The 13,653-nt window shown below is 36.6% G+C and overlaps 1 protein-coding gene across 3 annotated transcripts in view; it reads right to left on the reverse strand.

The window, feature by feature from the left end:
- LOC131230969 (probable transmembrane GTPase FZO-like, chloroplastic) overlaps positions 1-13,653 on the reverse strand; it is a 126,105-nt gene that overhangs the window by 72,354 nt on the left and 40,098 nt on the right. For all 3 annotated transcript variants that reach the window (XR_009164154.1, XM_058227002.1, XM_058227003.1), the window contains exons 5-8: positions 12,225-12,356; positions 10,238-10,324; positions 9,525-9,965; positions 8,936-9,103 (exon numbers count right to left, since the gene is read on the reverse strand). Coding sequence is in view for 2 of the 3 variants with exons in the window: in XM_058227002.1 (XP_058082985.1) it covers positions 8,936-9,103; positions 9,525-9,965; positions 10,238-10,324; positions 12,225-12,356 (828 nt within the window). In the remaining variant the exon portion in view is untranslated. The remainder of the gene's footprint in view (positions 1-8,935; positions 9,104-9,524; positions 9,966-10,237; positions 10,325-12,224; positions 12,357-13,653) is intronic.

Below are 13,653 nucleotides of genomic sequence, written 5' to 3' on the forward strand. Positions count from 1 at the left end.
GATGGTGACGATGACGATGATGTGGAGGTCGAGCAACCACAAAAAAGCAGATTTTCATTTTGGTGGTGACTTGTGATTGTGACTTGTGAGTATATATTTGTGTTAAGGTAAGTATTTGTTGCAGCAGACAGCTCACAACAGTATTATTGCAAGAAGCCATGCACACACTTGACACTGCCGAACTTGTATTTAAAATAGCTCCCCTGACAACCAATCAAGTAATCCTTAATCAAGTTGCAGGGGAGTATATCAGACACTACTAATTTTTATTTTTATTTTTTTTTAATATTCTTGACTTCATAGAAAGGAATCACACTATCACAGTCACGTGCACCACACTGCACAGGACCACCGGTATGTTCGAGAAATTCCTCAAAAATAATTGCAAACACCTGATGTAAGATATTTTCATTTTACATTCATTCTAATATATCTATCATTGATAGTAGATAGTTAGAAAATTAAATATATGATCAAATTCAGGTTATCTGGTTCATAAATTCATCAGACAGTTCGATACAACTTCTCACCAAAGAGTGGACCGTTACACCACCATAAACATGTTCCAATTTATAAATGAATGCATATTTGGAATGCTTAGAATATTCTGGATTTAATCCATATTTTTTCATATTTTTTTGGCAAAAAAAAAATTTTGCGCCGTTACGCCCCCGTATCACCGTTACGCCCCCGTATCCGTATCGGTTTTGGAGGACACCGTTACGCCAACCGATACCGATACGGGATACCTTGGTTCCTAGATTGTGCCTCAATGGCGGCCAAACGTTAGTTGATCGTGTTCATCATCTCAGTCAACCACTCCATGTTCAAGATTGGGTGTAGACCAAACCCTCTACCAGTCCGAGTGGGCATACAATATAAAACTCAACTTAGATTTCCTAAAACACGACTCAAGGAGACTACTTTGACCTAAGACTATGGACATCGATGATCTTAACCTTTAGAATGATGCAAATGTGGAAATTTTCAGATCTATACTCTATATGCTATGCATGAAATCCTACAAAATAACAATCCAGACTCTTGATAACTCGATCTAAGACGACCCAATGCAAGAACTTGGCTCTAATACCCAAAAAAAAAAAAAAATGTAGTACAGCCTAATCCAACTCCAAGTGAATGTGGTATTTGAAAGTGGCAGTTTAATCAAATAAAAAAATAAAAAATAAATCGGCCTTATACATCATAAACACAACGAAATAAGAAGAACGTAGCAATGATCATGGCCATCCATCACAAACACGTTGTATTGAACCTTAAAATTTGAATTTAGTTGGATCCGGCGAAAGATAGGACTTTCGTCTTGCAATAGGTCCGTTTAACGATACAAGTGGATTTTCTAATATAGGATATAAGAATTTTCTAGATTGGGAAATTTGAAATTTTCAAAAAATAAATTTGATGGTTCTTCAAATCTAAGGCCTCGGGTGATGAGATTTGAAGAAGATCAAAATATGTAAATGTAAGGGTGAAAATCTTCTGAAATCTAAATATTCGGGTTAAAAAGAAGAAGAAAAAAATCAGCTTCTAGATCTAGAGAATTTAGAAGAAAATGAAGAAAATACGTTTAAAGAAGAGAGTACCTTGAGAAAAGAAAGAATGAGAAAAAAAAAAAAAGATGAGAAATCACTTCCCTGGGCCTCACGCCCTCTCCCAATCACTAGAAGTCGATGACGGTATCGTCTGGTCTGGAAAAAGCAAAAGCTCTTTTTCTTTTCACAAACATAACATAGCATTTTAAGTTTAGGGCAAAACACCCTTATAAATTCTTAATTACACTAAATGACCAAAAATACCCCCACTAAAAAAAGTTTCGAAAAAAAGAAATTTGCAAAAAAAAATTGTGCGCAGTCTCAAAACTCAAATAAATAAAATATTCATAATATAAACTCAAATTCAAGATGCCCAAATGCACCAATGATAGCACAATGAAAGTAGGCCGCGGTGATCCAACGATCTGATCACACCATCGTCGCAATCCAACGGTCTGATCATCTCCTTTAAGCAACTTACACATGTCACGAACACATGTGTAAGGTCTTCAAACTCTAGAGACCCTACCTGTACCCGTCATCTAACCACATTGACACAGGCAACACACCTCCTGCGTTGATATACTTTCAATGGTCTGGTGTCTGCATCAATTTTTCATAATTTTTATTAATTTTTGAGACATTTTATAGTGTTTTGGCTGAAATAGAGATGTGAAAACCAACCCCCTAATCATATTTTCTTCAATCTATCTCAAATCGATAAGTTTTTCTCTAGTTTCTTTGCTCGAGATGGACTAAAATCTTCCTCCCAAGCTAAGCATGGAGGATGTTTTAGCTATGATTCGTGTTTGAGTGGCTTTTACCCCCAAATGGACATGCGGTCAAGCCGTTTTTCACTTGTTTAAGCCAAATCTGACTGCTTTTATTGTTGTTTTGGAGGAATGTTGGTTATTTGGGGTTTACTTCTCATTCCTTTAAAGGATTAAGTGAGAGAGTGTTGTTTGAGTTAATTTTTCTTTCTTGGAATCCCTTATAGTAACAATTATCTTCAATGGAAGCAATCTTTACAAGAGTTCTTGGGAGCAAGGTATGCAAAATCGGTAATGTATCGATCGTAACGGCCGATACATAACGGTAACGGTCGGTACCGTTATGCATTACGGGTCCATAACGGTGAACCCCTTAGATTTGGGAGCGTAACGGCCGTTACTACCCCATAATAGTAAGGGCGTAATGGACAAAAAACGGACACTTTTTTTCCTTTTTAGGTTGCGATTTTTCTCATTTTTTGGTACTTTTCTCTTCCAAATTCTTCCTAAATCATTCTACTGCAAATTTCGACCACTCTTAGCTTGAATTTGAGGATCGAAACAAGTTATTTCAAGGATTTTGATGAATCGAAGCTCCGTGGACCATTTTCTGGAAAATCTTCAAAAATAGGTATTTATACCTTTTTTTAATCTCTGTTGTTATTGTTGAATATGAAGTGTTGATCATGGTAGAACATATCAATGTGCATTTAACAGATTATACAAATGATTTTACATTTTTTTATTTTTTTATTTTCGGACTACTTTCGACCGATTTTTAAAAATTACAAAAACTAATTTTTTTTTTCGATGTATTTCTATTTTAATGGTTGAATATTATGTTTTAATCATAGTAGAACATATTAATATGCATTTTAACATATTATGCAATTGATTATATGTTTTTTCTACTTTTTTATTTTTGGACTATTTTTGGCCAATTTTTTAAAATTTGGAAAAATCATTTTTTTCAATATATTTCTGTTTTAATGGTTGAATATGATGTGTTAATCATAGTAGAACATATCAATGTGCATTTAATAGATTATGCAACTGATTTATTTTTATTTTTTTTCATACTATTTTCGTCCAATTTTTAAAAATTAGGAAAAATCAGTTTTTCAATGTTTTTCTGTTTTAATGGTTAAATATGATGTGTTAATCATAGTTGAACATATCAATGTGCATTTAATATATTATGCAACTGATTTTATATTTTTTTTATTTTCGGCTAATTTTAAAAAATTACAAAAAAAAAAACATTTTTTTCAATGTATTTCTGTTTTAATGATTGAATATGATGTGTTAATCATAGTAAAACATATTAATGTGCATTTAACATATTATGCAATTGATTTTATATTTCATTTTTTTCGAACTATTTTCAACTGATTTTTAGAAATTACAAAAAATCATTTTTTTCTATGTTTTTCTATTTTAATGTTTGAATATGATGTGTTAATCATAATAGAACATATCAATGTGCATTTAACATATTATGCAACTGATTTTATATTTATTTATTTATTCAAATTAGTGACTTTATGTTTATATTTTCTTATTTTGGATAGCTTTTGGAGCTTCATAGGGTTTAGAACATAATTTCTTCTTTATTGATTAGATTCAAAAGTTCAAACTTTATTTTATTAATATATTTACATTAAATTTCGAGATTTAAATTAATTAATTCATTCTCATATAAAAACTGAATTTAAACTTAGAGAATCGAGTAGACTCTCACATAGGCCATATCTACCTAAGAAAATGCTTGGCTCTGACCAACAAGGAAGTGAGGATATTGGATGACAATATTGTCAGAGGGTAGATGGTACCAAACACCAAATGAAGTGCAACTATTGAAACAGACTAATACCTGGTGGAATTACGCGACTTAAACAACATTTGGCACATCGAAAGGTTCAAGTTGCGGAATGTACTAAAGCACCTAAAGTGACATTAATGCAAAACCAGTTTGGATGAATCAAAGGGTAAATGTGTTGCTGGGTAGAAGATGAAAGATGAGATTTTGGAGGCGGCCCAACAAAAGGTGTTTGGTCCTAAATATATGGGCGTTCGTGATGAAGATATTATTGATTATGACGAAGATTTAGATCGGGAAATAACTATAGTTAAGAGATAGAACTTGCGTTTTGTTCATGAATAGGAAGAATGTCGGCACATGTTTGGGGCGAGGGGGTCTATACACGATAGGGGGGGGGGGGGGGGGAGGGGGGAACTGCACCTGCAAGTGGGGGTGGGGGTAGGTTTGATGGATTACGACATATGTTTGGCAGTTGATGGGAGGCATCTTCACGTGACGCCCTTGTACATTTGGACGAAGAAGTAAATGAACATGGGAGACCCTCTATTGATCCAATTCCGTTTAGGAAAGAATCAACTAAACAAAAGAAGATAAAACAAATGTGGAGTACAACTTTCATTGAGAAGCTAGGTAGGGCAGCAGCAAAGTTATTTATACATGCCAACTTTCATTCCCTCTTTATATGTAGTCGATCAACGGGCATCATGGTTCTCATTGTGTATGTGGATGATATTGTTCTGTCCAACAGTGATTCGGTTGGAATGGGGGATGTCAAAGAATTTTTAAAGACCAAGTTTGAGATCAAGGATCTTAATCCTCTTCGCTACTTCGTAGGAATTGAAGTTGGTCGCTTCTCATCCGGGGTGGTCTTGTCCCAACAAAAATATGCACTTGATCTTCTCATGCAGACCGGCATGTTAAGATGCAAACCTGCTACCACCCCCATGGATACTTCGCAGAAGCTTCAACCAGATGATGGTGCTCTCCTTTCTGATCCTGAGATGTATCAATGCCTTGTAGGCCGGTTCATGTACTTGACTATTGCTCACCCATATCTCTCCTTTGCGGTGAGCGTTGTTAGCCAATTCATGCAAGCTCTCCATTCTTCGCATCTCACGATTGTATACCGCATACTTCGGTATCTAAAATCAATCCCCGGCTTTGGCCTCCGCTTTCAGTTTCATGGTCATCCTCATATTTCTTGTTATTCCGATGCCGATTATGTAGCTTGTACCTATGATCACCGCTCTACGTCCAGCTTTTGTACCTTCCTAGGTGGCAATCTTGTCACATGCAAGATCAAGAAGTAACCGGTTGTTGCTCAGTCCTCGATTAAAGAAGAATATCGTGCTATGGCTCATGTGACATGTGAGCTCGTGTGGCTTCACACCATTCTTAAAGAACTTGGTTATTCTCCTTCGGCACCTACTCCTCTTCATTGCGACAACCATGTTGTCATCCATATTGCTTATAATCTGGTTTTCCATGAGAGCACCAAGCAACTTGAGGGGGAGTTTAAAGACTGTTAGTGTATAGTGTGTGTGCGTGTGTGCGCGCACATGTGCGTGTGTTTAGCAAGGTGTCCCGTATCGGTATCGGTTGGCGTAACGGTGCCCTCCGAAACCGATACGGATATGGGGGCGTAACGGCAATACGGGGGCGTAACGGGCCGTAACGGCGCAAATTTTATATTTTTTTGCCAAAAAAATATGGATTAAATCCGGAATATTCTGAGCATTCCAAATATGCATTCATTTATAAATTGGAACATGTTTATGGTGGTGTAACGGTCCACTCTTTGGTGAGAAGTTCTATCAGACTGTCTAATGAATTTATGAACCAGATAACCTGAATTTGACTACAAAATTTGTATATTTAATTTTCTAAATATCTAATTTATATACTTAACAACTTGATATCATTTCTCCCAATAGTTCTTTAAAAAAATGAAATTAAATTCAGGTAGATGGCGTTGCCAATTTGGGGCTGACTTGGAGGACCAATCTATGCACCAAATCAGCCTCAAATTCATGCAATTTATTGTCATTATCCCACTTATGAATTGGTGGACATTTATTGGATAGTGAATCATGAAAAAAATCAAAAGACCCTATTTTAAAAAATAAAAGTCCACAAATTAACAATTAAAACTATTCAAACAATTTGATTTTGGCATTGTGAGTTAGCAATTGCAGTTCATAATTTAATTGCTAAATTTTAAGTTAATATATGTCTCGTGTACAATTTTTTAAGGCTCGAATTAGGCGGGACTCGGATTGTGAAGTGTAGCACACGTGTCAAAGTTTTTTGGGCCCCACCCGTGATGAATGTGTTATATCCACACCGTCCATCCATTTTGCCAAATAATTTTAGGGCATGAGCCCAAAAATGAGGCACATCCAAAGCTCAGGTGGACTGCACCATAAGAAACAACACTAATTAAACGTTCACCATTAAAAATTTATTGGGGGCTACAAAAGTTTTAGATCAAGCTGACATGTGTGTTTTCTCTTCATCCACGTCAGTGTGACCCAATTAATAGGTTAAATTGAAAATAAACATTATAATGGACCTTAAGAAATTTTTAATGGTGAGCATTCTATAACCACTGTTTCCTATGGTGTGGTCCACATGAGATTTGGATATTATTAATTTTTTAGATCCTGACGTAAAATGACATGGTAAAATGGATGGACGACATGGATAAAATATATACATCATGGTGGGGCCCACTCGGGTCTGATCAAATCAGATTGGATGGAAAATAAACGTTACCATGGGCCCTACGAATTGTTTAACGGTGAAAATATTATCTCCGCTGCTATTTTTGGTGCAATCCAGATGATCTTTGGATATAATTCATTTTTTGGGTATTGCTCTAAAATGATCTCTGAAAATAGATGAACGGTGTAGATGTAATAAATACATCACTGTGGAGCCCATATAACTTTGATCTCCTTTGAACCGTTCGTACAACTCGGAGCTGGGGGAGTGTCAGCGCTCGTCTTTACATGACACGTACCCCTAGCTGGTGCGCGGTACGCCTTAAAAAAAAAAAAAAAAACCAGAGAGGGAAACCGAAAAGAAAAGAGGGAAAGAAGAGAGAAGAAAAAAGAGGGAAAGAGGGAAAGAAGAGAGAGAGAGATAGAGAGAGAGAGAGAGAAGAAGCAGAAGAAGAAGAAGAAGAAGAGGAGGAAGAAGGCCGCAGCCGGGGCCGCAGAAGAAGAAGAAGAAGAAGAAGAGGAGGAAGAAGAAGAAGGAAAAGAGGTATGTTTTTTTTTTTTTTTTTTTTTTAAAGGCCCGTAACGGCCGTTACGGGTCAGTAACGGCCGTTACACCCATAACGGGCCCGTAACGGCCGTTACGTGTACAGAATATGGACTCGGCCAATACGACCCCGAAACGCATAACGGGTACCACCGTTACCGTTACGTAACCGTTTTGGGACACCTTGGTGTTTAGTAGTGTGTGTTTAGTGGATCTTTTAATGTAAGTGCATGTGCATACTTTCTTCTTCTCCTGCAGTGTATTATATGTTTTATTCTAATAAAACATTGTATGTTAGGGCATGTTGGTTAACACGACATTTTCCAAACTCTCTTCTTTTCTCTTCTTCTCTCTCTCACTCTTCTCCTCGTTTCTCCACACCCTAGTCATTTAATCATCACCTACCGAATATGCATGCCTACACTTGAAATAGGTCACACACAATTGCATATGCGATTTGACAACATTGGCTACATTTTGATGTTTCATTCCTTTGGATTTCCTGCTGTGTATTTATGTATTTCGAACTTGTGTATTCGATGTAATTGTAAATGATACATAATGGAATAAAAACTCTGAGTTTCTTTCTTATCTCATTAGATATCATAATTGAGGGAAACACTACCAAACATTTTTTTTTTTTTTTTTAATTACCCAAATCCTTCCATAAGTCACACCCAAGAGAAGAGTCAGGGGCCTCGGCTCCATTTCCGATGCATGACAGTGTGAGATACATGTCATTCTCTACACAACCATTTCTCCCTTCTCTCTCAAAAATCTCTTCTTCTCCATATGAAAAGTAACACTCACCAACAACATTATGAGTTTAGGTATGATTCTCAATTCATTGTATTTCCAACATGGATGCTTCGGTGGGAATGATATTGCATTCTAAAGCAAGTTCAAGGTTACTTTCCATGCCATCAAATTACCATTAAAAAGAAAATATTGGTAGATTCGGTGGGTATGATATTTGCATTCTAAAGCAAGTTCAAGGTTACTTTCCATGCCATCAAATTACCATTAAAAAGAAAATATTGGTAGATCAAAAAGCATGATGTAAAGTAGAGTCTGCTAATTTGACACCTACAGAGCCCTACCCCTCATATGTAGACACATGCCAATCTAGAACACGTGTGCAAGAACTGAGCTTTATCAGGTTTGAAAAAATTCTTAGATATTGAGCCTCAATAATCAGGCAGTTTTGCTCCTCAGATGGCTACAATGTGCTAAGTAAACTGACTTTTAAAACAATCTTCTGCATCCATTCATTTAGTTTGCATGCTGTGGCCCACCTAAGCTGTGAAATGGCCTGACTTTCAGGCAGAAGATTTAAGCAGTATAGCCCACATGATGGAAAGATCTGATCTTGCTCATGAGTTCAATATTGGCACGCGTGCCCGCATGAAGACTGACAGGGTTCCCTGCACATATGGAATTAGCAAACCTCACAGAATTATATTTTAAGCATTATTTATCAGATCCCAGTCAAGTTAGGAAAAAAAAAAAAAAAAAAAACTTACTTCTGCATCCAAAAGTGCAGGACCAATAATTTCATTTTGAACATTTGAGGTAGCAGGCATTGAACTGGTTTTCTCCGCTATGATGAAGTATGAGGCAACAAGGTCAAGATTTGACAATTGAAGAGTAGATTCTGTAAGCTTCACTGCACGGGCTTTTGTTGTCTCAATCTGCAAATGATAATGAATATAGACATTCAATCATACACAAGTTCAAGGCTATTTACTAAAGGGTGTGTGCTGGATAAGTTAAATAACCTATTTTTCTAAATAAATAAATCTATCCCTAAGAATTCTAGAAACCTCCACTGGTGGCGACACACCAGACAGTTCCAAGCCTCGGTACCAGAGAATTGATGTCAGGCAGGCAGCAGGTCACCAAATTATTGCCATGCAATCATGAAAGCTGCTCCAAATTGTTGGGACAAGGCTATGACAATGATAGCTATGATGATTCCCAAGAGTTCTAAAAATAGCAAAGACATCCACCGATGCATGTGCGCATGATGGTTCACAGAGAGGGGAAAAAATCTTGTTCATGAAATTGAAAATTTTCATGACCTAAAAAAGGTGGATTCGATTAGAAAGATACCAGTGACAAGGTCCGTTTCCTCCAAGAAATGCTCTCGCTTTCCATCTTAAGAGAAAACTCTTTCACACTGCCAATTATTTCCGCAACTGACATTAAATCTTGAGTTGCAAATTCACATTCTTGCTTCACGAATGATTCACAAGCAGTGAGTAGTCGGTCTGCGATTCCAATTGGTGTTTCAAGCTTAAGCCTCATTCTTTCAATGCCTGTATCTGTGGATCCATCTAAAAAGCTAAACAAAAAATTTTCAAGTTCACAAAAGCTACTACTCTTCCAACGAGGATCATTTGATAAAACTTCTGCATAATCTTTTCCAACATCTAATGAAGCTGAAAGTTTTGCCTCAAGAGCAGATCGTGCAGATACTGGGTACAATGTGACATGTTCTGTATTCAGCAACTTCCGTGTATTCTCTTTAATGAATGCAATGGCTTCCTCAAGCTACACCAAAGGCAGGAAAATACAACAGAATTAACGATAGCAATTGGCTAGAAAGCCACATAAAAAAGAGTCTTTTTGGTCATGTTCATGACAGTACAAAGAATAGTTGAAAATAAGAGAAGTTGCTCAGAAAAGAAAAGAAAAAATTTAAAATTAAAATTTAAAATTTAAAATTAAAATTAAAATTAAAAATTATAAAAATTATAAAAATTATATATATATAAATAAATAAATAAAAAACAATCACGATGGTGATAAATGTAGAGTATAACCTCACTGATATTCTGATAAAGATCAGACTTATTCAAAACAAATACGACTTTCTTCTTCCACTGCTGAATATAACGAAGAAAAGCAACCTGAAACCCACCGCAGAAGAAACAGGAATTAACTTCCACGAAAAAGGATAAACCTTATAATCAGGCCTAGATAATATAATCTTGGGAAGTTATCATGTCAAGGGCTGAGGTCTTTCTCTTAGCAAGAAAATCTCATTGCATTGGAGAAGGATAAAAAGAAAAGAGTGATAGTTAACATTTTAAAAGTAAACAGGAGGGAAGAATGAGATACGTTTATGAGGCGAGAAGAACTTGAGCTCTTATTAGCAACCTCTACTTGAGAGTAATGAACATTAGAGCTATCAACAGGTCGGGTTCATGTTGGACACTGATCAATCAGCATCCGAATCCGACTAACATAACAAAATTCAGTTCTCGTCCTGTTTGGATACGGGTACGTATGTGGGGTACTGGATCCAAATCCATTCAAATTTGGGTATTCCATTGGGTCCTACAGGGTCCAGTTAAGCATGAATTAGGATTCCCTATGGGTTTGGATCTGGAATTGGGTTGATCCAGATTCAGGTTCAGAATGGGGGTATGTTCTCAAATGATATTATGTCATTGAGGGGCTTCCGCACGATATATGGCCCAGTGAGGGGCAAAACAGATGGTTTACGAGTTATGAACTCAATTGGGCCACTGAGTGCATAAGTGGGACATGAAGAGTTGGCTTTAATTCTTCATTTGGTGGTGGCCTTGGATGACATGACCCAAAAAAAAAAAAAAAATGTCACTGCATTTGTTGTTTTCATCAAATCCTAACAAAAATAAAAGCTTAAAAAAAGTAAAATGCCAAAAATAAAGAAATAGAACTGTTTTAAACCCTTCCAATGAGCCTATGATCCCTCCTATAGAAGCCATTTCAAGAGAAAATCTCCGAGGCAATAAAAATTCAAAGAACCACCATTTTGAAATTATCAGGAAGTTTCTTTCATTTTATTTTTATTTTTATTTTTTTTTTGAATATTTGATTTTTACCATAAAAACCTCTCTAAACACCAAAGAACAATGATTGGAAAACTTCTTAAATCAATTCCCTTCAAAACCCAATCAACCTGATTGGTGAGATCTAGCCATGTCATATAGCTGATGACATATGTGGTGCCTGTTTTTGGAGCCACGTAAATTGTGGAGATTCATACACTGAACTTCTTGCATGCGTTAAAAGCAAAGTACAAGAATTTATAATAACTTGGAACTTGAATTAAATATGATACAAGGTACACAATCGTTCAATTCCATTTGCATATCGTTGTTTTCCAACAAAGTTGATAGATTTTGGACCTGAAAGATATCAGAGGATCATGCCTTCATTATAATGAATTTTACATTGAGATAGATAGTAGTGTTACAGTATAATCTCCAATGTATGTGCATTGCGGTAACAGTATAGGCTCTAATAACTAGCATAGTATGCAAGAAATGAGAGAGAGAGAGAGAGAGAGAGAGAGAGAGAGAGAGAGATTAGTGTTACAGTATAGTCGCCAATGTATGTGCATTGCAGCAACACTATAGGCTCTATTAACTAGCATAGTATATATGAAATGAGAGAGAGAGAGAGAGAGAGAGAGAGAGAGAGAGAGTTAACAGAAGAAAATGTAATAAACCATTATCTCATCTCCTCTTATCTAATGAGAGAGAGAGAGAGAGAGAGAGAGAGTGGCTGACAATTAACAGAAGAAAATGTAATAAATAATTATCTCATCTCCTATTCTCTAATGGTGCAAAGAAATTCTGGGTAACAAAACAAAAACAGGAGTGTCAAGAAAAGCCATCATGATGTTAAATATATGCCTTTACGGACTGTTGTTCAAAGTAATAGCAAACACATTGGTTAATAGCATCATTATCAAAAATGGGTATGAAGTAGGCAACATGATACTAAATGTTAATGAGTACAGGGTGCAGTTCATCATACCTCACTTTCAGTTAATGGTCGATCTGCTGAAATAACAAAAAGGACCAAATCTGCACGGGGCACAAACTCTTCAGTAAGGCGCTGCTGCCTTTGAAGAATAACATTTGTTCCCGGTGTATCAACAAGATTCATCTGCTTCGCCAAGAGAACCACACCCCATTAAAGGAAGTAATAAAAAATAAGGCTTAAGCTAAGATCAAACTTTAGCACAACAAATGTAACTTGAAAAAAAAAAAAAAAGTAAACTGAAGTACATTGGCCAATGCATAAATTCAAGTTTATCAAAGGCCATGGAAAATGGATGCAAACGTTGAAATTTTACACAGCTATAGGGGGAATTTTTCAATTACTTCTTGCAAGTCAAGTAGCTGAGGCTACTTTCTTCATCAAAAATGTCTCACAATAATCATTCATATGAACCCAAACATCGCAAGCCTGACAAATGTGAACTAGAATTTCAGCCCATTCTCTTCTCTCTTTCTTCTTCTCTATTCCATCTCTCCTTCCACTATTTTCCATTGTATCAGAGCAATGTTATTTCCGATGTAATTCGTTAACACTCATTTCATCAAATGCATTTTTCTTGTATATTCTCGCACACAAAGGGGTTAATGTTGTTATAGTCCCTCACTTCGAAGACATTTATTTTAAAGGTAACTGAAATTTTACTATGTGCCAAAAAGGTGACAGAATACAACAACAGCACAACCAAAAAAACCTCACCATCAAAAAAACAAACAAACTTCCCCCTCCCCACCCCTCCTACACAAATACATAGAAAAAATATCACTCGCTCTCCTTGTCATTACACATTCCCCATTCCGAAACAAGACACTTAGCCTGCATTAACACCCATTCAAGACTATGGCTAATGTTGTGGAGCCATTTCCCATTTCTCTCCACTCGGATAGACCAAAGACCCGCCGTCAAGCACAACCGCCACATAGGCTTCTTTTTCTTCCCAATCTCCAAACCATGCCAAGCCATCAAGAAACTCCCCGCCGCTCTCAACATTACTAAAGCACCTCAAAATCCATGAGAAACGCATACCACATCTTGAGGGTAAAGGGGCAACAGGGAACAAGTGGTCAACCAATTCAAGATTGACGCCACACATCAAGCAAACGGTAGGTAAATCTCTTTTGAAGATTATCAACAGTTAGGACCCTTTCCCTACCTACTAGCCGAACAAAAGCTGCTGCAACCTTTGGGGGGGGGGGGGGAATGAACTGTGAACTTTCTCGATTTATCTCTTTTCCAAATCATATGATCTTTTTCCCCACTGGATAACTGAAACTAGTGGATAAGATTCATAAGCGAAATCAATTCAATAACCTCTTCATCCAACAAAAATAATCGACACGAAGGGGACCACACCATAGTGTTCCCACACCTCGATACTTTAAATGCTATCTTGTAAATCTAGCAC

The sequence above is a fragment of the Magnolia sinica genome, chromosome 17, assembly GCF_029962835.1.
Source record: "Magnolia sinica isolate HGM2019 chromosome 17, MsV1, whole genome shotgun sequence".
In the NCBI taxonomy this organism is placed as follows: Eukaryota; Viridiplantae; Streptophyta; class Magnoliopsida; order Magnoliales; family Magnoliaceae; genus Magnolia; species Magnolia sinica.